The 27,298-nt window shown below is 38.1% G+C and overlaps 1 protein-coding gene across 1 annotated transcript in view; it reads right to left on the bottom strand.

Annotated features, from left to right (window-relative positions):
• The window catches only part of LOC145671251 (glutamate-gated chloride channel-like), a 113,951-nt gene that overhangs the window by 72,722 nt on the left and 13,931 nt on the right, over positions 1–27,298 (bottom strand). The window contains exon 2 of the mRNA XM_081740169.1: positions 13,365–13,468. Within this exon, the coding sequence (XP_081596295.1) occupies positions 13,365–13,468 (104 nt within the window). The remainder of the gene's footprint in view (positions 1–13,364; positions 13,469–27,298) is intronic.

The following is a 27,298-nucleotide window of genomic DNA, read 5'->3' as shown; positions in this document are numbered from 1 at the left end:
TCACTGGACAATGAAACACAGATATACACAAAATAACCGAACATAGAATAAACATTGATGCAACACAATCACACATTTAAGCAAAAGTGTTTCAATTATATTCTTCACACACTAACATAATGAAGATTTTCTCTTCTCTAATTCCCTTTACGTTATAAAATTAAAAAATGCATGTTAACTTTAAGCTATCATTTAATGTTGCTTACAACTGCGATTACAATGGCAGTAGAAAATAAGAATTGGAAGGTAGTCAGCGAGAAAAGTGAAGTCTTAGGAAGATGGAAAAAATATGTTAAGGACTTATATGAAAGTAGGAATAGGCAGTGTGGCCGAGATGTTGAAATAGAAAATGAAGTAAGCGTGGATGATAAAGGGTTTAATATTCTTCGGGGTGAGTATGAGAAAGCTATATTCGAGATTAGGAATGGAAAGGCAACTGGGAAAGATAACACAGTGAAACCTCTCTAAAGCGGACAGCCGTGGGGAATCAAAAATTGTCCGCTATAGAGAAATGTCCGCCTTAGAGATATTTCAATATTTTCTTACGTAAATTAATAAAGAAGGTAATATGCAATTAGATTTTTTTTTTGCATGAATCACGTATTTATGAATATTACCAAACTGTTAGTGTACCTGTATTATTTTGCTCCATCCAATTCGAGGCACAACATGGAAGTAAGATGTTATAGTTCTCTGCACTTTACACTTATCGCTACTTACTACGTTTTCGGTGTGTTGCTTTAATTTGTGAGTTAATTGTAGTCCAGAAATGACTTTTTTAAAAGACAATATGCGTACCCGTGGTCAAAAATACCAAACTTGTCTTCTGTTTGGTTAGAGATTCCAGCGGGACAGTAGAATGATGTGTCATTCCAAACAGTGGGCAATTGTCAACCATTTTTTTTCTGAAGCAGGTTGGGTGGGAGTAGAATGCAAGCAAAGGATATAAGGGTGTTCTCAAACAAAGACCCTTCTTGTGGGTTGCTGAATAGACAGTTGAGGAGGCAAAATGTTGTCACACCCACATGTTCTTCCTTGGTGACATACGTATGAATTACTAAAAGTGTATTTTTACTGCACTTTCCAACTTGTTTCTAGAGAAAGTGTCCGTAATACGGAGGTAAATAATACCTATAAAAGACAAGAATGACTGTCCGTGTCCGTACTAGAGAGTGTCCGCTTTAGAGAGGTTTGCCAATATGTTTTTTCCTATTACAGTGTTTGGGGATTACAAAATATGTCCGTTATGGGAGGTGTCCGCTTTATAGAGGTGTCCGTTAGTAGAGGTTTCACTGTATAACAATCGAATTCACTAAGAATATGGGAGACAAGGACAAGAAATAATATTTTCGACCGACCCCGTATGAAAAAGGAGAGTGGCCAAAAGACTTCCTGAAGACGATCGTAATACAAATGGCTAAGAAATCGAACCCAAAAAGATGTGAGGAATATAGTACTATCAGTCTCATATCTAATGCAGCAAAAATTTTGCTTTGAATTCTGAACAGAAGGTCATATAAGAGAACAAATGAAAAAAGTTGAGAAGGAACAGTTTGAGTTCAGGAGAAGTAAGGACACAAGAGATGCAATGGGAATATTAAGAGTGGTCGGTGAAAGGATTATAGGAAAGGGGAAAGAGGTGTATGTGGTATTTCTTGATCTATAAAAGGCTTTTGATCACGTCAATTTGTGAATTGTTGTTGGAAGTTCTGAAGAAAGTTGGGTCGGAATGGAAAGATCGAAGACTCATAAGAAACTTGTATATGAACCAACAAGTAAGTATCAAAATAGGGGAGGAAATGACAAAGGAGAGTGCAATTGCAAGGGGAGTTCGACAGAGAAGCTGACTCTCGCCTACCTTGTTTAATATCTATCTAGAAGAGATAGTGGAAAAGAGTCTACAAAATGAAGACGACATTGCAGTAGGAGGTAGAATGATTAGGTGTTGCAGATGAATATCGCTTGTTGCAGAATCTGAAAGGGAAATCAATAAGATGTTATGGAACTTAAGGAAGAGCTATGAAAAATATGGAATGAAAATTACAAAAGCAATGGTGATTGTAACGAAGGGGTAGGTGTAAAATAAAGTAGTAGGAGGGGAGAGAATAGAACATGTGACTAGTATTCGACATCTGGTAGTATTATTAGTAACGATATTAAATGTGAACGTGAAATGAAAGCAAGCATAGAAATGGCGAAAGAAGCCTTTAGGAGGAAGAAAATACTTTGTGACTTAATAACTCTTAAACCACTCTATCGATCTCGGTGAAATTTTCAACATAGATGAGGTTCGAGCCTGGGATGGCTTTCATTATTTCATTTTGACAATGCAACTTAGGAGAGGGGGAGATATTTATAAATGATCGAAAATGATCGCTATTAGTGTCAAATCCATACTTTTCAGGGCCGCGGAGTACGAACAGTGAAACTTCTGATGCAGTTTAAATCCAAATTTAGTCCTTTATGTCCAAAATGAATCGTATTCCTTCCGTGCGAAGAACGGATATTCTGCTAGTATATTTATATAAGAAAGGATATGTGCGTAAATAACTGTTATTTTATATGATGTAGGCCTATTACGCGCACAATTGCATCAAAGTATGTGTATGTTATTAGCACCCATGCTTGTATCGGTTTTTTGTATCCCCTGGAATCGGCCATTAGCTCCCCTTGGAAGAAAACACTACGGCCGTCTCTGATTCTAACTCTCTGTGTTACTCACCTGCCACCGGTCACTCTGATCAATGCACCCTCATCAATCGCTCCAATCACTACGAAAGTTATCTTTTAACGTTTTGGTCAGGGATAGAAATGGACCTGAAAAGGTAGGAGGACGCATGACGTCATGCCATCCCCCGTGCCTATCTTTCCCCATTGTAATTTTTTTTTTTTTAGAAAATGGGGGGAGACCACAGATATTTTCTGGAAGTGGGCGGACGGCGCTTCCCCGCGTTGCCCATCACTTTTACCCCTGGTTTTGGTGACGAGATACGAGATAGAAAGAGAGAATGCTTAGAATATAAACAAATAGACTTTTCGAGACGAGAAAACATTGTCCCTACACCTTTTAGAGACGAGACACCTCCAAATTTAGTCTCGTGAGCAACACTATTTGAAAGTATCAATGAACTGGAATAAGATAAGGAATAATTGAAAGGTATCCAGCCAGGCTAGAGCAAGTATCACTTTTTGCGAAATTGAGTTACTCATACCAAAGTACAGGTAATGATGTGAATTTCTATCTGGCAAACTAAACCAGCTATAATGTTATTCAAATAGACACAATTTGAATAAATTTCAATGTAGTTGGCTTTTCCTGCAAATTACATTTGTTATTCAAACTTTCTTTTTCGTTTTTCTCAAAACTTTAAAAATGCTGCATATAGTATGCCTGAATATCCTCCAATTAATACATTAAGGAAATTTTCTTCCTTTAGTTTCAAGTGAGAGAACGTTTAATCTTTACAGATGTGATTTCTTTGAAATTCTCCTGTAATTCTGAAATTGTATATATATATATATATATATATATATATATATATATATATATATATATATATATATATATATATATCAAGGGCGCCCATGTTGTGGTTTCCAAGGGGGAGCAAGTTTAAGCGATGTTTCAAAACTAGTTTCAAATTTTGCTGCAACTAATGCAAATATTCTATTAGATTTTCGATATTCTGAAGCACAATTTCCGCTAGGGGGGAGAGCGCCCCACCTTGCCCCCCTGGTGGGCGCCCTTGATATATATATATATAAGTATGTGTATGTTATTATCAAGGGCGCCCACCAGGGGGGCAAGGTGGGGCGCTCTCCCCCCTAGCGGAAATTGTGCTTCAGAATATCGAAAATCTAATAGAATATTTGCATTTGTTGCAGCAAAATTTGAAACTAGTTTTGAAACATCGCTTAAACTTGCTCCCCCTTGGAAACCACAACATGGGCGCCCTTGATATATATATATTAACACAGGAAGCATAAATGATGTAATAGAATATTATTTTACTTTATATTTTTTAAAGGAATGCTTTTGTCATAACTATAACAACTGTTAGTAGTGTACCTTTCTTTTACGCAAATACGCTAACCTTGCCTGATACAATAACACAGATATATATATATATGTGAAACAGGGTATGCGTGAGAATAAAATGTGTGTGGGTGTTGTCACCAACCTCTTTTCCTCTTTTTTTCTGCATTCATACTCTACACATGCAGTCACATGGTTAGGGGAAGGGGATAAAACTGGAAGACACATATGCGAGGAGAAATACATATGTATGAAAGAGGAGCCATGGGCTTGGATCATACAAGGTCATCTTGCCAGAAAGTATATCTATCTATCTATCTATCTATCTATATATATATATATATATATATATATATATATAGGGTATTAACAAAAATAAATTTGTCACAATATTTTTGGAATAGATTGATAACATCAAAATAAGAAAAAAAAATTCATATGGACCTGTGGTCGGAAGTGCATAGTTTCGTATTTATAGATTGCCGAATAGGTGATAAAAGAACTTTAAAGGTCTATTTTTTCACTACAGGGGCGTCATTTCGGACTTCGCTTGGGGGGGTGCAAGAGCACCACCGACCTAAGACTTTCGCATTTTGTACTAGTATATTAGTAGACAACCGATTAAAGTATATATATATACCTCAAATTCTTAAGGGGGGGCAATTTCCCCCTCCTGCCTCCCCTAAATGACGCCCCTAGTCTGGTCAAAATATCACTGAGGAATTCGTACGTGAACTATCCACAAATTCATTTTTCAGAATCTCTGGTACTTGCACAATGATTTTTACAGAGATTGTTTAAAAGTACTTGATCATGCTTCACCTACCTCCCTAAAAATTGGTGTGCAAGTACTAGAGCATTCTTAAACATGGATATTTGAATAGTTCCTCAGTGATGTCTTGAACCAACTACGATAGGTCTCATAGTAGTGGAGGTATGAACTTTTAAAGTTCACTTGTTTATATATACATATATACAATGGCGGATCCAGGATATGATCAATGGAGGGACTAAACCATAGTGTGCCGCTTTATCCACTGTAAAGCGGGATTGAAACCCATTTCATCCAGTGTATACCTGTGTATACCTAAGCGTCAAGTTGAACTATAGCCCCCTTGTATCCGCGCCTATATATAGGGTGTTTCAAAACAACACCGACAACGTTTGGGAGGTGATTCCTGACACCAAAATAAGATAAAAAGTATAGACCAACCTGGGTGCACAAATGCTCCCTTTCGGAGTTATAAGTTGCCGAAAACATGAAAAAATGAACTTTAAAGGTCGATAGCTACCAAATTATAGGACCTACTCTAGTCGCGTCAAGACTTAACTTAGGAACTATTATGTGTTCTATCCAAAAATACTTGTTTCAGAATCCTCAGATACACCAGCAACGATTTTTGTACAGGCAATTTGGTTACGGGCATATAATATGAAATACTCACTAACTACTTTTATAAAAATTGTTGCGGAAGTACTGCAGGATTCTGAAGCATGTATTTTTGGATAGAGTACATACTAGTTCCTTAGTAAGGTCTTGACCCGACAATGGTAGGCTCTATAGTTTTGGAGCTATGGACCTTTTAAGTTCATTTTTTTCACGTTTTCGGCAGCCTATAACTCTGAAAGAAGGCATTTGTGCACCCAGGTTGGTCTATACTTTTCGTCTTATCTCGGTGTGAGGAATCACCTCCCAAACGTTGTCGGTGTTGTTTTGAAACACCCTGTATATATAAAAGAAAAATCTAAGAGAAATAACATTAGTTTTGCTCTTTAACCCTATTTCCTTAGATATCTTAGCTCTAATAACATATGCATAAATATAGGACATCTTATAGATTTGTGTGCGAATGATAGAGCGCTTACTTCTGGTGCGTGGGGTCCCTGGTTCAGTCCCCGGTCAAGTATGTTTGTGGTATACAATATCGTACACGGAGTACTCCCGTTTCCTCCCACATTCAATCATTATTCACTTGCCTTAATCATCCGTCTCCCTTAGCCTAAAGGACATAGTCGCGTGATGTTAAACTAAATCATTTAATTTCATTTTTATAAATATCCATCTTGCTGTCGAGGGATCAGAGTAAAAATGGTAGTTCAGTTATCTCCTTTTGGAAATTTCTGTATCATTCTTAGTAGTAGTTAAAAACACTTGCATTAAACCAGGACTAAAAATATTTTAAAAGCACCAAGCTAATGGCTTTATTATTTGTTGAAATATCAGATTTAGGAGATATCGGAATTTGACAGTTGATGTTCCTAGCTGAACTTCTCAGTATAAAGGGGCCATATATCAGAAAAACATATCTGCTTTAAACACAGATCTGCACTCCCTACTCCACCCAAGACAGTGCTGTCGTTGGCGTACGCGCCTTTGTTGCAGGAGACCCGGCAAATTTTGTATAATACCCTTTTCTTTTTGTTGTACACAGCAGTGGCGTATTTTGTGGGCTACTGGGCCTAGCGGCGGTAGCCCTAGAATACTACAAAATAAATTTATTATAATATAAACTAAATTATGTTGATATGACTACAAGTTTCTGAGAACTGTATGTATTTAGAAAGATCCACTAATTTCTTCCCACGCAGTCTGTCTAGCTAACTTAAGAGGTCTTCGATATGACAACGCAGCAGAAACCACTCTCTAGGTACTACAGCAACAATTGTACCATCGCATTACCCTTTGCTTCACCTCCGCCCACAGCGTACGAATGGGATGCCAGGTAACAGCAGTTGTCTCTAGAGAAATCGGTTTCTTTGACTTGAGCGAAGACTAAAGGGAAATTATACGATTTCATTTTGGGGGGCTCTGGGAATAATCTCGGATACGTTGAGCCTTTTTCCATGGTGGTTTGCGTCATCGCAACGAAAATTTTGAGCTCTATAGTATTTTGCGATAGTTTCCATAGTTGTTATAAATACTTGTTTCATTATTTGCGTTTCATTGCTAAGGCTCTTAAAGACTGAGGCTCCTTCGTGGCTAATTGCCTATTTCAGCGTTCTTTATTACTCGGACAGCTTTCATTTACACTGGTTAGTAGGTTTACCACCTATCCAATGCAAAATGTAGGGATACTTCATGAAAGAAATGAAGGTAGAAATGTACGATCGTTTTTCCGTAATACTAATAAAATAAGTCTTGCTAGTGAAGAGAAAATATTTATCTACTTGAAAGTGTGTTGTAAAGTTTTTTTCTTATTTTGAAAACTGTGTATTAGCATCGAAACTAAACTATAATAATAATAATAATAATAATAATAATAATAATAATAATAATAATAATAATAATAATAATAATAATAATATACAGGTATTATAAAGGTAAGTGGTAGCCCAAGCCATCAAATCAGTATACACCACTGGCATACAGTTGTATATCTACACTTGTTGCTTCCAGAGACGTTATTCTCTCTTAGTATCCATCCTTCTTAGACCAAACACCCAAGCAAACAAACTCAAATCAAATAAGGATATAAATTTGTATGCTGAGATACGTATATTCATTAAATGAAGGCTTAATTATATAGTTCAGTAGTGATATTGAATGACATGATCACTTATAACAAAAGTCGTCGATTTTAATACGATGAGTTTATTTCATGAAGAAATTACGCGACCTAAACAAATGACTTAATTTATTCTCCTTTCTACTTGTCGAACATTATGGGCGGTATTCATAAAGAATTCATTAACCAAGCGTGGCTCAGTGGTATGTTGCTCGGCAGACGCCGTGCTGTCCACACCGCTGTCTCTGTAGGTGTGCGAGTGGCAGTGTTGAGTGTTTTTTTTTTTTTTCAACACACGCCGCATTGTCAAGTGGAGTATTTTCTACTATCAAGTACTTAGTGTTTGCTATTTGCTAATTTCATCATATAGTCTAGTGCGAAGTACTGTTTTCCAGTGAACCATGTCAGTTATTCGAGTGAATACTTTACGTTTATCATTTCAAGATGTAGTGAACAAGCCTAATACATTAGTGTTACATGAATGGATTCGTAATACTTTTCATTTGCTTCCAGATCAAGTTGTCAGTATTGAGTTCGATTACAGTCGCAAACAATTATATCTAAAGTTAATATCGCAAGTGATTTGTGAACAAATTCTCTTTCGAGTGAATGGAAAGGTCACTTATTCAGATGAGCTTGGTACATACAATATTTTAATAGATTCCGCAAGTTCCAATGTAGTGACAGTTCGTTTACATTTGGTACCCACCGAATTAGAAGATCAACATATTTCCCGTGTCCTATCTCAGTATGGTGATATCAAATCCATTACAGATGAAATGTATTCTACTGGCCATATCTACGAAGTCCGAACTGGTAGAAAGATAATACGTATGTGTATTAAGCGCCCTATACCTTCCTATGTGACTATATGTGGTTTACGATTGTGGTTAACATATGGAGGCCAAGTTAAAACCTGTGCTATCTGTGACTCCCCGAATCATTTTTTGATGGAATGTGCGAAGCGCCGTCTCCCTCCAGCCGTATCGGCTTCCCTCACCAGTGCTCCAACACCCAGGTCACCGCCCATGCCCGGTTCTTTGAACAAAGTGGATACTTTACCGGATGTTCATTCATTTACCAGCTTTCCCGTATTAAGTGAGAAACGTCCTCCGACTTTACAGGAAAACCTTCCATCGCCAACTATGACTTGTGATCCTACTCTTCCAAGTGCACTCACTATAAATGAACCTACTTGTCAACTCGATGTCCCCAAGAGTTTTACCATTGCACCTATCAGTAGTATTCCCGCTACTGTCTCCCAGAGAAACCTTGCATCCAATACAACATCTCAGAGTGACTCATCAACCTCCAGTACCATTGTGACGACTTCTCCGGATCTTCCACAACAAAGTCCTCCTGCTCCAGCATTTCCAAAATCGGAAGAGGATCAGTTACCTGAAACCGCCGTAAATACTCCGTTGTCAGCGATCCCGGATGACTCCCGCCAGGAAATGAGTGTTTCATCTGAGATGGATTCTCCAACTATAGAAGCATCCCAGTTTCCCGCTCTACCCGAAAAGAGGCGTAGAAAAGGCCGATCTCAGTCTTCACCTCGTGATAAACCCAATCGAGCCAATAAACATCAGAAAACTAAAAGTGTTCTCCCTGAGAACCATAATTGTGTGTCTGGTTTCACAAGGTCACGAGCAGATCCCCATCAAAGTGAACCGAGTACTAAGGTAAACGATGTTGCTGCCCCTCCAGACAAGTGATCATTTCACCTCCCAATTTAGGTTGGGAATATGTGCGAGAGATATTACCCGTCTTTGTTGTGACAAGTGCATTATGCCATTTCTTGGTGCAGTGTTTATGTGGTGTATTTTTCTTCTTTTGTGGCCATTATCTATGTTTGCAACGCGTATAGCCACAATTAATATCAACGGTATTTCAAGTCTTACTAAGCAAAAAGCATTAGCCGATTACATCAACAAATCAGATCTGGACATAATTTTCCTTCAAGAGTGCAATATTGATCATTTCTCCTATCTCTTTAATCACATGTGGGAAATCAATCCTTCCGAAACTGGTTCTGGCACTGCTATTTTATATCGTAAGGATATTTCTTTAACCGACTTTTCTAAATTTCCGTCAGGTCGCATTATTACAGCCAATTATGAAAATATACATTTTTGTAACTTATATTCACCTTCAGGCAATAATAATCGTTCCGAGCGCAACTCTTTCTATCTCACCGACGTTCCCACGGAGTTACATTCTGGTACACGAGATTTGATCTGTGTAGGAGACTACAACGCAGTGTTAGATCCTATAGACTCAAGTTTTGGTTACAATACTTCTCTTACACTGCGTAAATTGGTTCAAGACTTTAAGTTAGTTGACGTATGGCGTCATTATAAAGGTAACACCCCAGGGCACACTTTCTTTAGACAAAATGGATCCTCACGTTTGGATAGGATCTATGTCAGTACCACCTTAATTAATTTTGTGCGCTCCATAAACGTTCAACCAGTATGCTTTTCTGATCACTGTGCTGTGGTTTGCACCATTGATTTACCCATCCGTAAGTACTTAAAGTCATCCTTTGTTTGGTCGCTCAATAACAGCATTTTAACTGACGAGGATCTTCAGTTGCTCATTACCAATAGATGGAATTATTTAATGCATTTTAAACCTCACAAGAAAAGTTTGTTTTCATGGTGGTTATATCAACTTAAGCCTTCTTTTCAGTCTATCTGTAAACAACACAGTAAAGACAGATCCTCTCTTCTTAAAGAGCAATATAATTACTACTATAACTTATTATGTGAATACTATAAAGAACTAGCTCAAGGAGTAGACGTACTTCCTCGTATTAAGGAAATTAAGGCACTCTTACTCACTTTACATCGTAAAAAAAATCAAGGTTTTTTCACGAGAGGCAAAACGACGATGCTTCAACATGAAGTTGCCTCTTTACATACAGTTAGCCGTGAAAGGCGAAGAGGTAAACAAAACCTTATTTCCAAGGTCACCTTTCCTAACGGTGACGTTCACGAGCATGATCGCGTACTCTCAGCTCTGTATGATGCATACCAGAACCTATATTCCCCCGCTCCAACCCAATCCTCTGAATCCTGCTTCGAACATCCGATCGGTTCTATCACCCCGGAGGCTCGTAACACCCTCAATGAGCCCTTTACAGAACGCGAAGTTCGCCAAGCTATTTTTGCGGGGAAGTTAAACAAATCTCCGGGACCTGATGGTCTTACACTAGAATTTTACCGCCAATTTCACGGCATTCTCACGCCTTTTCTCACAGAAATGTATAACGAACTCCGAGTCACACCCACGTGGAGCTCTTCTTTTACGGCTGGCATCATGGTTCTTGTACCTAAAAATGCAGGTGTGCATGATTTTGATAATTTTAGACCGATTACCCTCCTTAATGTTGATCAGAAAATTTTGTCACGTTGTCTTGCCTCTCGTTTAGAACCGTTTTTAAATCAGGTCTTACATAATGATCAGTATGGCTTAAAGCATACCAAACCTATGTATTTAGCATTAAGTAATATACGAGAAGGTATTCATTGGTGTCAGAAAACTAGTTCTCCGCAGGCAGCTATATTAGCTCTTGATTTCCATAAGGCATTTGATAGGTTGTCACATGATTATATGTTTACAGTACTTGCAAAATATGGTTTCGGAGACAGTTTTCTTAATTTGATTAAATTTCTTTATACTCAACGATACGTAAAATTAAAAATTAATGGCGCACTTACAAATCCCATCAATGTACGTCGAGGTATTGCACAAGGCTGCCCCCTGTCTTCCATCCTGTATAGCTTGGTTCTCGTGCCCTTTCTTTTAAAACTGGAACAACACATTCAAGGTATACAGATTGGTGCAACAACCTTAAAATTACAAGCATTCGTCGATGATATACATTGTTTTCTTAACAGTCCACAAGAACTGTCACGTGTTGAAAACCTCATATCGCACTATGAGCGCATTTCAGGTGCTGTTCTGAATAAACAAAAGTCACGCCTGATGTGTATAAATCCGGCTGACCAACACGTGTATTTTTCTACGATTTCTTGTACTGATCGCATCAAAATCTTAGGTGTAACTTGGCAACGTCGCATAGCAGACACTATAGACTACAATTTTCATACCACAACATGTACTTTGGTTGCACTCATTCACCAAAGTAAAGCCCGGCATGTAAGTCTTGCAGGCCGAGTTTACCTTTTAAATGTTTTTATTTTTAGTCGTCTTTGGTTTTTGACGCAATTATTTTCCTTGCCGAAGAAATACCTCAGTGTGATACGAAAACACACAGGGCAACTGCTGTGGCAAAATCACTGCCTAAGAGTAAGTCACGAGACCTTGTGTTTATCAAAAGGTGCTGGCGGCCTCGGTCTTAAAAATATACAACTTCAGAGCTACTCGCTGTTACTGCATCGCGTATGTCAAACATTATGTTCATATTCCGACTCCCTTTCCAGCAAGGCTTTGTGTGTAACATTACGTCATATTGAGCTACAAGCTCCCCTGCATACACAGCCATGGGCGAGCATTGTGCCATACCTCAAGGACGTATTTATTGATATTAGTTACTCGCTTATTGCACGGAGTCACCTTGAAGACCTTTCCGTAAAGCAATTATATAATCAATTTCACTCTATCACAGTTTCTGTTCCCCGTATAGCAGAACATTACCCACTGAAAAACTGGACGCAAATCTGGGCGAACATTCATGCACCGATATTGTCCCCTGCCCTGCAATCTCTGTGGTACAGTGTTGTTCATAACATATACCCTACAAACGGGAGACTCTATGAATTGGGTATCCGCAGCCTCTCTTTCTGCGGTACCTGTCATGCTCTCGATACTTTACAACACCGGCTCGATAGTTGTTCAAAGAACGTTACAACTTGGTCTTACTATCAAAAAATTATTGCCCGTATATCCCGAACAACTCCTTCTACTATCACTTGTCTGTCACTAATGTTATTTCCTGATTATAAATTTTATCCCTGTACTAAACATAAACGCAATTCTGTGGATCACGTCCCATACTATGGATATTCTTTTATGTAATGATTTTAATGGTAATGTGACTTTGTACATCCACCAACTTTTGTTACGCATGCACACTATTGCATTTCCAATTCGTAAACAAAAGTTTGCTAATTTTCTTGCAGCAATTTATTGATGTGTCCATTGTATGTTCGTTTGTTTATGCTTTCTGATGTAATTGGCTGCTAAGAGTACAACTTTTGTTTGTTTATTGATTCTGATGTAATCGACCGATAACAGTACAATAAAGTATTTAAAAAAAAAAGTGGTAGAGCGTTTACCTCCGGTGTTTGGGGTAGCTGGTTCGATCCCAGCTCACGCCGTGTTGACTTTTTGGTGGACAAACACCGTGCTCGTGGGTTTTCTCGGGGTTCTCCCGTGTCCTCCCACTTTCTTCATTCCATTCATTTCTCATAATCACCGTCTCCTTTAACCTAACCGCGGGACGTAAAACTTAAAGATTTCATTTCCTTTAATTTTTTTTAAACAAATATCGTAGAGGACTCGGTTAAATAATTGCTTCATAGCTAATTCACCCGATGAGGTGAAAGGAAAGAAAGAAAGAAATACAGATTATTAATTGCCTTTGTATTTTCGTAATGTAAGTTTATTTTGGCTAATCCAGGGTACCCTATACCCTAAATTAATTAGTTACATATAATTAACTTAATCAACTACTACGTGCTAATTAGGGATTCTAAATACACTTCTGATACACATGCACTAGTCAAACCTTAAATATGGCGCTAATCATATGTCAAAACAACTCTGCATAATGCCCTATATCTCTAGTCTCTTACCTGTACCATTTACGCCTGATGGCCTCACGCGTTTCTCATATGCTTCAGGTGCTAACAGCTGTGAAATCATCTCCGATTTAGCAATGGAAATGGAATCTTGACTCCTACAAATAAAAATGAAGATACATTATGCTTACTTGCAAAATTGAAAACACCGCTAGACATTATCCGTCTTATGCAGAGTCATTTTGACGTACGCTTAGCGTCATGCTAAAATCCTCAGTACTGCAGCAAACATATGTTAGCCGAACTCTTTAGAATGGTACTAATCACCCGTCAGAACGTCTCTGCATAAGAGTTTATAAATTCTTTATTAATGTTAGTATTTCACGAAAAAGAAATGTTCAAAGATGTGAGGGCCGAATAAAATGGTCGAGAAATTAGAGAAAAATAAGTCTTCATTTCCAATGTAATATAATTCATTGTTTTATTTTCCTGAAATAGATTATTTATTAGCATCACTCGCTGGGACTTACAAAATTTTGCTATTACAGTATCTGTCCATCCATTACCTCCACAAGATAACATTTGAACGAAAGCAAATATTCGAATTCGTTTCCATTTTTCTTTTCTGCAATAAGTAGCTAGAGCAGTTATCTCAGCCGAGTTCATTAACGGAACCAATCTCTTAATATATTCTCGAATAACGCTGACCCTAACGGTGCCGATCTATATACCATATATGTAAGCAAATTTTTGAATTCTGTCCCTTTGTTATAGAGAGGTAGAGGGATTGCTTCTATCAAGCTCGTTAATGGAATCAATCCGTTACCATATTAACGGATAATGGTAATTTTAACGGTGGCTGTCTATATTTCCCATTCCGTAGTTGTAAACAATTGTTGAATTGTTTTTGCTATAGATAGCTAGAGTGATTGTTTCCATGGAGTTCGTTAATGAAGACAATCCGTTACCATATTAACGGATAATGGTAATTTTAACGGTGGCTATTTATATCTCCCATCCCGTACTTGTAAGCAATTTTTGAATTGTTTTTGCTATAGATAGCTAGAGTGATTGTTTCCATCGAATTCGTTAATGGAGACAATCCGTTACCATATTAACGGATAATGGTAACTTTAACGCTGGGAATCTATATCCCACATCCCATATTTGTAAATGAAATTGCGAATTCTCCTTTTAGTTATAGATAATTAGAGCGATTGTTCCCCTCTAGCTCGTTAATGGAGACAATCCGTTACCATATTAACGGATAATGGTAATTTTAAAGGTGGCAATCTGTATGCCACATCTCATACATGTGTAAGCGAATTATTGAATTATGTCTTTTGTAATAGAGAGCTAGAGTGATTGTTCCTATTCAGCTCGTTAATGAAGACAATCCGTTACCATATTAACGGATAATAGTAACTTTAACGCTGGGTATCTATATCCCACATCCCATATTTGTAAATGAAATTGCGAATTCTCCTTTTAGTTATAGATAATTAGAGCGATTGTTCCCATCTAGCTCGTTAATGGAGACAATCCGTTACCATATTAACGGATAATGGTAATTTTAAAGGTGGCAATCTGTAAGCCACATCTCATACATGTGTAAGCGAATTATTGAATTATGTCTTTTGTAATAGAGAGCTAGAGTGATTGTTCCTATTCAGCTCGTTAATGAAGACAATCCGTTATCACATTAACGGATAAGAGTAACTTTAACGTTGGGTATCTATTTCCACATCCCATATTTGTAAATGAAATTGCGAATTCTCCTTTTAGTTATAGATAATTAGAGCGATTGTTCCCATCTAGCTCGTTAATGGAGACAATCCGTTACCATATTAACGGATAATGGTAATTTTAAAGGTGGCAATCTGTATGCCACATCTCATACATGTGTAAGCGAATTATTGAATTCTGTCTTTTGTAATAGAGAGCTAGAGTGATTGTTCCTATTCAGCTCGTTAATGAAGACAATCCGTTATCACATTAACGGATAAGAGTAACTTTAACGTTCAGTATCTATATCCCACATCCCATATTTGTAAGCGAAATTTCGAATTCTGTTTTTAGCTATAGATAGTTAGAGTGATTGTTTCCATCGAGCTCGTTAATGGACTCAATTCGTTACCATATTAACGGATAATGGTAATTTTAACGGTGACTATCTATATCCCACATCCAAAATATATGTAAGCGAATTATTGAAATCTGTTTCTCTTATAGAGAGCTAGAGCAATTGTTTCCATCGAGTTCGTTAATGAAGTCAATCCGTTACCATATTAACGGATAATGGTAATTTTAACGGTGGCTATCTTATATCCCACATCCAAAACATATGTATGCGAATTATTGAATTCTGTTTCTCTTATAGAGAGCTAGAGCGATTGTTTCCATCGAGTTCGTTATTGAAGTCAATCTGTTACCATATTAAGGGATAATGGTAACTTTATTATTATTAAGTATTCTGCCTTTCCGCAGGTCCTAGGACTAATGAGGATTTTTTTTCCAATTTTAGATTTGGGCCTGGAAATATTTCTCCCACTTTTCTCGATCTTCAGCTTCCTCTTTTAACTCCCAATATTTTCTTCTGTCTTTCAAATCATCGGTCAGCTGTGTTCTTCTTCTTCATATTCCTCGCTTCCTTTCCATCTTTCCTTCTATGGCGGTGTGAAGAAGACAATTTCTTCGCAAGATGTGTTCAATCCAATTGACCTTTCTACGAAGGATGGTGGCTACAAGTGTCCTCTTCTCTCCTATCCGTTTTAAAACATCATTTGTTGCTCTCTCTGTCCATTTTATCTTCTCCATCTTTCTCCAACACCACAGTTCGAAGCTCTCTAAATATTTCTTCTCTAACTTCCGTAATGTCCAAATATCTGAACCATTCAGTCCAATGCTCCATATATAGCACATAACCAACTTCTACTTAAGTCCAATATTGAGCCTGCTAGTTAAGAGTGATCTTTTCATGTTTAATGCTTCTTTAGGTATGGCAATTCTTGACCTGATCTCTTTGGTGCACTGAGCGTCTATCTTCAAAATACTTCTAGATACTTGATATTATCGACCTCTTCAAGTTCCCTTTATTCTACTCTGATCCGTAAGGTCGTGTTTCCACGGGATATTCTCATAACTTTCGACTTTTCAAGGTTAATTTCCATTCCATACAGTTTTCCAGTGTCTACTATTTTTTCAATCATATGCTATAGTCCTCCTTCGGTTTTAGCTATTATAACTGTATCATCTGCATACCTTATCTGGTTAATGATCTGCCCTCCAATCTTGAAATCTCCAATTCCCATTAATGCTTCCTTCATTAAACATTCACTGTAAATGTTGAATAATCGGGGTGACAAACTTCATCTTTGTCTGACTCCTCTTCCAATCTCCACACTATTGGTTTCTCCTTCATTCAAGCGCAACTTCACTCGTTGTTCTATGCACAGGTTTTGAATGAGTCGTCGATCTCTCCAGTTGACTCCGATTTCTTTAAGTATTTTCAGAAGTTTCGTCCAATTGACTCGGTCGAAAGCTTTTCGCTAGTGGATGAAGCACAAACACAACTCTTCCTTTACACCAAGAATTCTTTCTGATATAATTCTCATTAATCCAATAACATCTCTGGTGCCGTTTCCTTTCCGGAATCCAAACTGATCTTCTATCTTCTCATCTATCTTACTTTCCAGCCGTCTGTTCAGTATGCGTGCAATGATCTTTTCAGTGTGGGAAACCAGGCTAATGGTTCTGTGATCGCTCCACTTCTTTGCTTACTTTTTCTTAGGCAATGCAATCTCTGTAACATCAAGAAAATCCTTTGGCCATTTTCCACTCAGGTAGATCTTGTTAATAAGTGAAGTCAATACTTTCATTGCGTTGTCTCCTAATTCTTTGAGCAAATCTACTGGTATGTCGTCGTCTCCAGTGGCCTTTCTCCTTCGCATGTCTTTGATTGCTTGTACTACTTCACTTTTCAATATACTGAGTCCATTTTCATCATCATCCATCTATTCCTCTGCTTCGATCGCAATATCTTTGGAGCGATTCTTCTGATCATACAGATCTTTTATGTATTCCTCCCAAATTCTAAGGATTCCTTGATGGTCATTGACCACATGACTTTGTTGATCTTCGATTCCAAACTTTCGTATACTTTTTTTTAGCTTTTCCTCCTAATTTTTGTGTTTTTTGGTACATCAGATCATATCTGCCACGCCGTTGAGGTTTCATTATTTATTCACATATTTGCTCCATGTACTCTTCTTTGGCTTTGTCTGTCTCTCTTCTCAATTCATTATTCAGCCTTCTGTATTCATTGATGTCCGTGTTTTTTGCCCTTCTGCGTTCCTCCATCTTCTTAAGCATCCCTTCAGTTATCCATGCTTTTCTCGGTGTTCTTTCCATCCTGCCATTATTATTGTGGAGTGTGTCAAGTAGAATCTGTTTAACTTTTCCCCATCTATTCTCTAAATTATCAACCATATCGCCCATTACACAGAATTTTTCTTCAATACATTCTTTCACATCATAGTCGATATTTCTTAGTCGCTCTAAGTTCCATTTTCGATTTTTCCTTCCATTTTTCTTGATCGACTTTAACCAGGTTTGCACTTAAGCCACCAGGAGATTGTAATCCGAATCAATGACCGCTCCTGGCAGTGTCTTCACGTCTCGTACACTATTCCTGAAACGTTGCTTCACAAGAATGTAATCGATTTGGTAGAGTTTCTTATCTCCTGAACTTTTCCACGTGTACAGCTTCGTTTTTCTTTTCTTAAACCACGTGTTCATCATCACCAGATCATGTTGCCTACAGACATCGATAAGCATTTGACCTCGTTCGTTTCTTCTACCTCATCCAAATGGTCCCACTACCTTATTCTCAGCTCCTGCTCCTACTACGCTGTTGAAGTTTCCCATTACTATGGCGTTGACCTTACCTCTTCCTTTCTGATGCAATGTGTCACTAATTTGATCATACATTACTTCTATTTCATTATCATCATGATCGGTGGTTGGCATATACGCTTGTATTATCACAATATCCACTGGTTTTGCATGTAGTTTTACAAACATCAAGTGGTCACTGCAGCATTCCACTTTGGTTAAACTTCTTGCTACTTCGTTCTTCATTGCTGTCGCGACACCATTCTCGGCCTTATCGCCACCCGAAAAGTATATTCTGTAATTTTTCGATACTATCCCATCTTTCCCTGGCCATCTCACTTCGCTCAAGCCCACTATGTCCACTTTACATTTGTCCATTTCCACTTTTAAATTTTCAAGTTTTCCCCTCCTGTCGTAGAGTTCGTACGTTTCAGATTCCCATGATGAAATGAAAGTCATATTTTCTCCTCTGATGATTTTTCCCGGAGTAGTCCCCACCAGGAGAACCGAACGGAGGACTATTTTACATCCGGAATTTTTTTTACCTCAGGAAGAACCATCATATTTGTTTATTCTCGTCCTTCGTCCCTTCTGGGGAAAAATAATGCGGTAGTATTCCCATTTCTTTTCCACATCTCCATGCCGTTGACCATCTAGTGGTTCATCCGTCTTTTAGGACAGTTTCCCCTCCTACGGACAAGAAGGTGCAATGACCTCCACCCGCTCATCCGCCCTACGAGAAGGCCGTTGGCAGTTGGTAGAAGCTGACTCCTTATCCCGGGAGTCGGTCGGTCCCCACCTACGTTAGTCGTCAAAGACGTTGCCCGCTTTATCCTACGAGCAGGTGTAGGTTGGGATTTTCCCTTCGTTTAGGACGAGACTCGAAGGCTTTTCTCAAACCTCTCCAGTACTTTTAGAAAGCAATTGTAACTTTAACGGTGGCTATCTACATCCCGAATATGACATGAAGATAGTGGAAGCCTGAAGCAGTGAAGTTTTACATGGGGTCTAAGTGCCATACTTTATGTAAAGCTTTTCGTAAGTCATAAAGAATAAGTCATGAAGACCGAGCAGTACTATGATGATTCGTGATGAAATTGAGAAGTCTGAACAATTGGTTATTTATAATAAAATTAGGTCCGTAACCAGCTTGGCGTACACGTAAGAGATTATATTGAGAAAGATGGTGATGTAGTCTGATGATGATGAGCTCAAAAATCTTGCTAAATACGGAGGTTAATTGTATCGGATAGTAAGACGCAACAGAGTCCGGAGGTTATTTGGACTTAAGAAACATGAGAGTAGAAGTTTTCCAGTCATAACGGATGTAGCCAGTCCGGAGAATAAAAGAATATACTGCCTCTCTGATATGACGGTAAGTTATGCGGTATATACCCAATGGTATTACTCTAATTTTTTAACAAGCAGTTATATATATATATATATATATATATATATATATATATATATATATATAGAGAGAGAGAGAGAGAGAGAGAGAGAGAGAGAGAGAGAGAGTATATGAATAGGCAGGTAGCTAGATACAATTATCTTAGGAATCAAACTAGATACAATTATTTTCTGTTGCCTGAAAATTTCAAATGTTTATTCCTACCAATACGAACATGAAGCACTGAAAAGAATTAACTATTAAAATCTGGAAATCTTTCAGTAACATAACTTGAAACTTCGGTAGCATCAGATAATTTCTTGGCGCCCACTCATTCAAATTTCTGTCTACCCATTGAATTGAAACAATAAAAATTGCTTCTTTTCACAACAATGCAAGCGAGCGGGAAAAGTACAGAGGTGTTTTTAAAAAATTTGGTTGGTTTCTTTCTTTCACTCTTGGTTTGGTCATCATGCATGTTTGTGTTTATGTCTAGATTTCAGTGGCATAAATAAGGGCCCTGCAGACCCCGCATTGCGGGGGAACAAGCCATTAACGGGCTCCCAAATCGTGAAGTAGGACGTACAGAAGGGGCCCCATTCTACGCTGTCTGCGGGGAGGCCCCCAAGCCTTTAGTTACGTCAATGCTGGGTTTAACAAACTGTTCTGCTAACTTGAAATACTTTAACAACCGGTTCGCACCGGCTGAATAGCCCCACTGCCTATACCATTAGCTACGTTGCGCTTGAGGTTTATCTCCGAAGCGATATCAAATGTAGAAATTGGAGCTGTAAGAGTATTGTCACCTGGAAGTCGTCTGTTGCACTCGGTTGTAGAGATGAAGGTGATAAATTCAAACAATCACTAGAATGTCTCTGAACAAAATCAGATTGAAAGGGGGCAAAGGTAATTTGCAGGTATCTGCAAAGAAATTTGCTTTCTCTTCGTCTGTGAGTAATGTTGGTTATGGACTAACAGCAGATATGTTGTGCGAGTAAGCCTCCCACTTAACGTATGAAATAGCTTCCAATACTTCGTACGGCGGGAAGTTTTGGCTAAGTTGTTACATGCTTTCACCCAATTACGAATCTTATATGCCTTGATGTAGTTTCGCACAGTGCGCTGGAGTTGGCGTGTATGGCGAAGAGCTAAATTACCAGTACGGTGATATTCACAAAAGAATTCGCGGGAACGACGTATGAGAGTGAACGTGGTTGGTACCTGGAGATTTCCGTTGTGGGTTATGAAATTCAGAAGCGTGATGGATGGAGGCAGGCCCGTATCCACGGGGGGGGCAAGGGGGGCCGGGCCCCCCTAAACTTTGGCTGGCCCCCATAAAATTTCAAGGTAGGCTTGCAAATGAACTATAATATGGTGATGAAGTATAATATGATTGGGTCGGGCCCCCCTAACTTCTACCGGGCCCTCCCTAAATTTTTGGGCTGGCTACGGGCCTGGATGGAGGAGATGATTTCAGATACCGTGTATAGAGATCATCTTCGGTAGTGGGAGGCTCGATAGTAACCAAGTCTTCCTCAATAGTAGTGTAATAATCGTCCCACTTCGCTTGATCAAACTGTGGAAGACGACAAGATTCAGGTAGTAAATGAAGAGTATTTGCCTGTGGTTGATCGATATGAAGCTTGATGGGAAGGTGTCACTACACTTCGAGAGGACAGCGTTGGAAGATTGGTTGATCAATACGAAGCATGAGGGAAGGTATCACTACACTTCCAGAGGGCAGCGTTGGAAGATTACCAGAAGAAATCAGTACGTCAGACGTGGTCCTAGTATTAGGTCTGGCAGCTCTAGTTCCATTAAAAATATGGTCTATGGAATTAACGATCTCGTAGCTACTGAAATTTATTTGTGTTATCTAGATATCAGTGTTACAACTCTTTATAAACTAAGGTTATTATGCTCCATGTGCACTGTGTTTTCAAATTAAAGATATAAGGATAAGTTGTTCGTGATTCTACTTTATATTATACATTTTAACTAGAAAATATAAATGTTTATAAATTCTTTACGTCTCTTCTTTATAGCTCTACAATAAATGTCAAAATTTTATACAAAATTGACTCAGTGCTTAAAGTGTCACCTATTAATGTATTTTTAACAACATATAAAATTTCTAACATTCTTTATAAATGGTGTATGTTATACGAAATTATATCCAAGATTTTTCCGAACGGTTCTCTTCCCGAATCTAGTACCGAGAGCAGAGCCTTTGGTGTATGAAGGTCGGATACAATTTCCGTGTTGGGAGAGTATCCAGAGGTTCAGATCCCACTTTAAATTATAGGTCTTGTCCTATACAATCTGACTGCTGACAGAAGACACTATAGTAGATACTCAACAACGACGCTATTAGTTTTGATGCCTTGACTTGGTTTTAAAACGTAAATGAATACTTTAATCGCTTGGAAACCGTGCAAAGAAAACGGTCGTTTCTCTTTTTGAAAGTCATCCGACTTTCGGAGAAAAAATGCAAAACTCAAAAAGAAACGACATAAAATATGGGTTTTGAAAATCCCCTTTTTGGCTCGTAATGACATTGCCAAAAGAACATAGTGTTTGAAGATGCTGTGTTACATTTTTATAGTAACAACTTTTGGTAATTGTTTTACATGTCAAAAAGTGTCCTGAAGTGCATAAAGATGTGCATGCGTTCAATGATCATAAGCGCAGAAATGGCTTATAATTCTGGTTAGGACATTTCACACATTACCGAATAACCCGGATAACAGTCATTCATTTATATATATATATATATATATATATATATATATATATATATATATATATATATATATATATATAATATATATACAGTGGCGTATTTAGGGGGATGGCTTCCGGGCTTAAGCCCCCCTCCGAAATCTTACTTACTATAGGAAAGTATATGAAATATCTTGCAGAATTGTCACATTTTCAGGCATAGCCCCCCGAAAGTTAGCAAAACCCCCTCCGAAAGAAAATCGTAAATACGCCACTGTATATATATATATATATATATATATATATATATATATATATATATATATGCATGCTACACATGAAGAAAGCGAGACCTAGGATCGATCAAAGTGCCCCACACACAAGAGCTGCACGCTCTACCACTAAACCACCGCGGGTTGTGAATAAAATATAGTAACAGGTTACTAGATAGTCCATCCATGTATCGGTTTATTTTCAATGTTGATAGTAGTAAAATTATTAAGATATTTCGAAATGAAATGAAATCTTTAACATCCCACGGTTATGCCGACTAGGCTATAGGAGACGGTGATGATGAGAAATGAATGAAATGGTGGAATGAGGAAAGTAGGAGGAAACGGGAGAACCCAGAGCAAAAACCCACGCATACGGTGTTTGTTCACCATAAAGCTCACTCAGCGCAAGCTGGGTTCGAACCAAGAACCCCATGCACCAGAAGTTAAAATTTTACCATTGAGCCACCGCGGACCCCAGTCAGGTTACGAGTAGTAAAGCTAAACAGAGGAGTATTTGGTGATCAGTTGATGCAATTTCGCTGTTTAAACAATGCACAAACATCAAGGTAAAGTGCATATTGGGGAAACCTGTTTCAAATACTTACTTTCATAGCCTTAAAATCAGTTGTAAAAGTGGATCTAGAAAAGTAGGGGGACTCATGACATCATGCCGTTCCCCGTATCTATCTTTAACCATGGTAATTTTGTATTTTTTTTTTCGAAAGTGAGAGGACGCCACATATATTTTTTTAGAAGTGGGGGACGACGTCTCCCCGAGTACCCCCTCACTTTTACCCCTGCTTAAAATCACTTTACGGTGTTCCTGCTTTAAGGAAAACAGCACTGGTACCCGTTTCGCCACCGTAGAAGACATCCAAACCAATGCGACGGCTGAACTTTGGAAAATACAGTACCAAAATAGGACTGGTGGAAGAAGTGTGTATATTCCGAAAATGCCTACTTTGAAGACAATTAAGTAAAACTGTATTTATATTGTGGTAATAAAGAACCATAATAAAATTACGGGAACTTTTCCATTGCCCCTCGTATATCACTTCTTGCAAAATAGAATTATTCGAAAGTACCTTAATCTCTTGGTACTATTATAAGAAGAGTAATTTCAAAGATAATTACAGTGTGTTTGAGGATTGAGTTAGTGTTTAAAAAAAAAATAACGCACAATCCTCCCCAAGGCCATTGGGTTGTAACACTTAACAGACAGCAACAGTTATGCAGTAAACCTTACTTACTTCCTCATATTGAGACAGTTAATAATGGACCACTTGCATGCTCGTTTAGAATAGAAGGATACAGCCTATCTCTGTCCTCATCTCTTACACAGCTTCATTCAGTACATGACATTTACATTTATCATCCTCATACTAACATTTTATTTTTTTATTATTTGTTTTTTTAACTTACAAACGCATAGCTTTTCATTTGTGAGCAGGTTATTTCAGGCAACACAAATATCCAGATTATTTATACTACATGGTTGCTCATACTCTAGATTAAAAACGTATGTAATTTTTCTCGAACTTCCTGGTTGATAAAGCTTAGCATTTTCAGTATCGGTCCATGAGCAGTGGCGTAACTACAATCGAGCGAGTGGAGCAGTTGCTCCAGGCCGCATTATAAAAGGGCGCAAGTAGTGGTCGAAGTGAGACGGTATGCGACCGTATGCCATACCGCCTCTTGTTTTTCTGTAATGAGGACATACTGTCTCTGGTTTTTCAGTGATCAAGACAATATTTAAATAGCCGGTATGTTGAGTCAAAATCATAATAAAACAAACCGCCTCTGGTTTTTTTTTCTCACTTCGAACACTGGGCCGAAAAAAGAATACGGAAAACCATTACTTATGCAAAAAAAAAAAAAAAACGTTTAAGACATTTCGAAAGAACGCTATGACTATTAGCAGTTAATTGACAACAGCCGATACTGGAGGCGGATTTACGAATTTTTGAGAAAGCACAGGTCTGATAAAATAAACTTGAGGCATTTTTCGATATTGTGTTCGCTAACTAAAAAATGTGGACTGAATTGCTTCATAATTCGTATTTATCTCCGCCCTTCTGGAGGCGGCAGTGAGGAAAGCCATGTTGTTCAACACAGGAGAATCCAGGATTACCATGAACTGGAAACGCATACATTGGGTGATATCAATAAAAATGAGTAACTACTCCTGAGAAGTCCTGCTCGAGAATCGGAGTAACTACACCTGGAGTAATCTCCTCCCTCAATTTCGTATCAATAAAACAAGCCACTACTCAGGTCTAGTCTGCTCCAGATTTATGAACGTTTACTCGCGCTTCCTCTGCACATAGCACTGAGTCGTATCAATAAAAGAAGTGGTTACTCATTTCTCCCATCTGTTGGGCGGTCATTTCCTTGTGCGTAACTTATGGCGCAGTATCCTAAACGCCATGGAAGGGACAAGTAGTAACGACAGCTTCAATCAAAGTGCATTTGTGGATATTATAAAAGAGTTTCCAGTGGTACTTTCAAAGTCACAGTTACCAGAAAGTAAACAAAGGAAAGCCGAAGCTTTGAAGGCAAGTACAGTGAAATGCAACGAAATATCAAATACATCTACAAATGAGACACAAATCCAAAAGAGAATCTTTAGTATCCGAGCGAGCATTAAATAAATAAATAAATAAAAAGAAAAAAACTAATTTGAAAAAGAAAACGGGAAACAAGAAAGTAATACTGAAACCACGGGAACGAACCTCTTGGAACTGATGGGTGTTGATTGGAATCCAGCAATATCAAGATTAGCACGACAAGTGCATATCACGTGATGCCCAAGGTCTTGTCCAAGATTGTTTGGCTTTAAGAACGAAATCAGACACTTGGTCCCTTTGTTTCCTTTTTTAAATAGTCCAGCCAGTCACGTCATAAAGCACGTCCATCTGATTGCGTTTTCCACACCATACGTGTACCCTTTCACCTTGGCATAAAAAATATACATTCTCATGTATACACCCTTCCTATCAGCGTTGAGTTGAGTTGATTTTGAGTTTAATGTCCTTTTCAGTAGTGAGGATATATGAGACGGGACCCACTGATTAACTTGGAATCCGAACCATATGAGCTCCCGCCGGGAATCGAACGCGGGTCTCTCATGCCAAAGGCATGTACGCTATCCGCTTAGCCACGAAGGAGCTCTTCCTATTAGCGTATAAACTAACTAACTAACTAACTCTATGGCCTATGGAACCCGCAGGTTCAGTGCCGCGTTCACAAAAGCTCTCCACTGACTTCTATCCTTAGCTAATTGCATCCAGTTTCTACTTTGTATTCCTATCTCTGCGAGATCCATCTTAATATTATCCTCCCATCTGCGCCTAGGTCTTCCTAATGGTCGTTTTCCTATGGGTCTTCCAGTCAAGACTTTGAAAGCGTTTCTACTTTCTTCCATTCTAGCTACATGACCTGCCCACCTAAGCCTCCTAGACTTGACGACCCTAACAATGTTGGGTAAACCGTATAAACTATGTAGTTCCTCGTTATGAAGCTTCCGCCATTCCCCATTCTCGTTCCTCTTGGGTCCGAATATTCTTCTCAGGATCCTGTTCTCAAATACTTTCAGTCTATGTTCTTCCCTCAGAGTAAGTGACCATGTTTCGCAGCCATACAGAACAACAGGCATAATTATCGTTTTGTATATTTTAAGCTTCAAATTCCTCGACAGAATTCGCGACGACAAGAGATTTTGAACCGAATAGTAACACGAATTCCCTGCTCTTAGTCGACATTTAATTTCTTCGTGATTATGATTTTCGTCTGTTAATATTGATCCTAAATATTTGAAAGTATCCACTTTATCAAAAGTATTATTTAATATTTTAACGCCTCCACAATTTGCCGTATTACTATTAGCGTATTCGTCTCCAAAATACTAGTTTTACTTATTGCCACGTCTGTATAGTCAAGTGCTCCGATATTACTCGGAAATGTATATTGTTCTTGCCACTCTGCCTTTGCTGTTTGAATATTACACACACCTCCGGAAACAATCAATTTTCAGATTTCGCAATAATCGCAACCATTACACTTGTAGTAGTCATAGACACAGTACTTTGAGCCACAACAGAATCCCCTGACATTTAGACCTGGAATCCCGGATCACTCACGTAAAACAAGAAAACCCGCATCTTTTCGTCATTACGTAGTGCACCACCACAAATTTCCGTTGATTCTCCTTAAAAAATGTTGTGCTAACTACACTACATTTTCTTTCCTGAACCTATGTTTTTTGTAATCTCCATTTGCAACATTTCTATTCAATTTATAAGTTTTGCTACATAGCAAAACAATCATATATTCTGTCATATTTCGCACTTATAACAAAATACTTTGGATTGAGTAATAATTACCTGTACCTTGGGCAGAAAGTGCTCATACATGTGCACTATACTTGATGGAATGTTAATTTAATAATAACAGAAGAAGAATGTTTTTAAGATATGTAAAAGATATATTATGGGATAGTTGTTGCTATGTACATGTTTATGGATACCTAGTCAGCAAGTTTGTGTGCTTGACAGTTTTAAGGAAAAGATATTATAAAGTATATCAACTAATAAACCATTTTTAACACCGTTCACCGACTTTATGATTCTAATAGTAAAGGTGAGAATAATAATATATAATTATAATTATGGAAGCTAATTTTTACATGCTAAAGGATTACTACCACTCAG

The sequence above is a fragment of the Thermobia domestica genome, chromosome 2 (assembly GCF_964235325.1).
Source record: "Thermobia domestica chromosome 2, izTheDome1.hap1.1, whole genome shotgun sequence".
In the NCBI taxonomy this organism is placed as follows: Eukaryota; Metazoa; Arthropoda; class Insecta; order Zygentoma; family Lepismatidae; genus Thermobia; species Thermobia domestica.
This window is presented reverse-complemented; position numbering and strand designations above follow the sequence as displayed.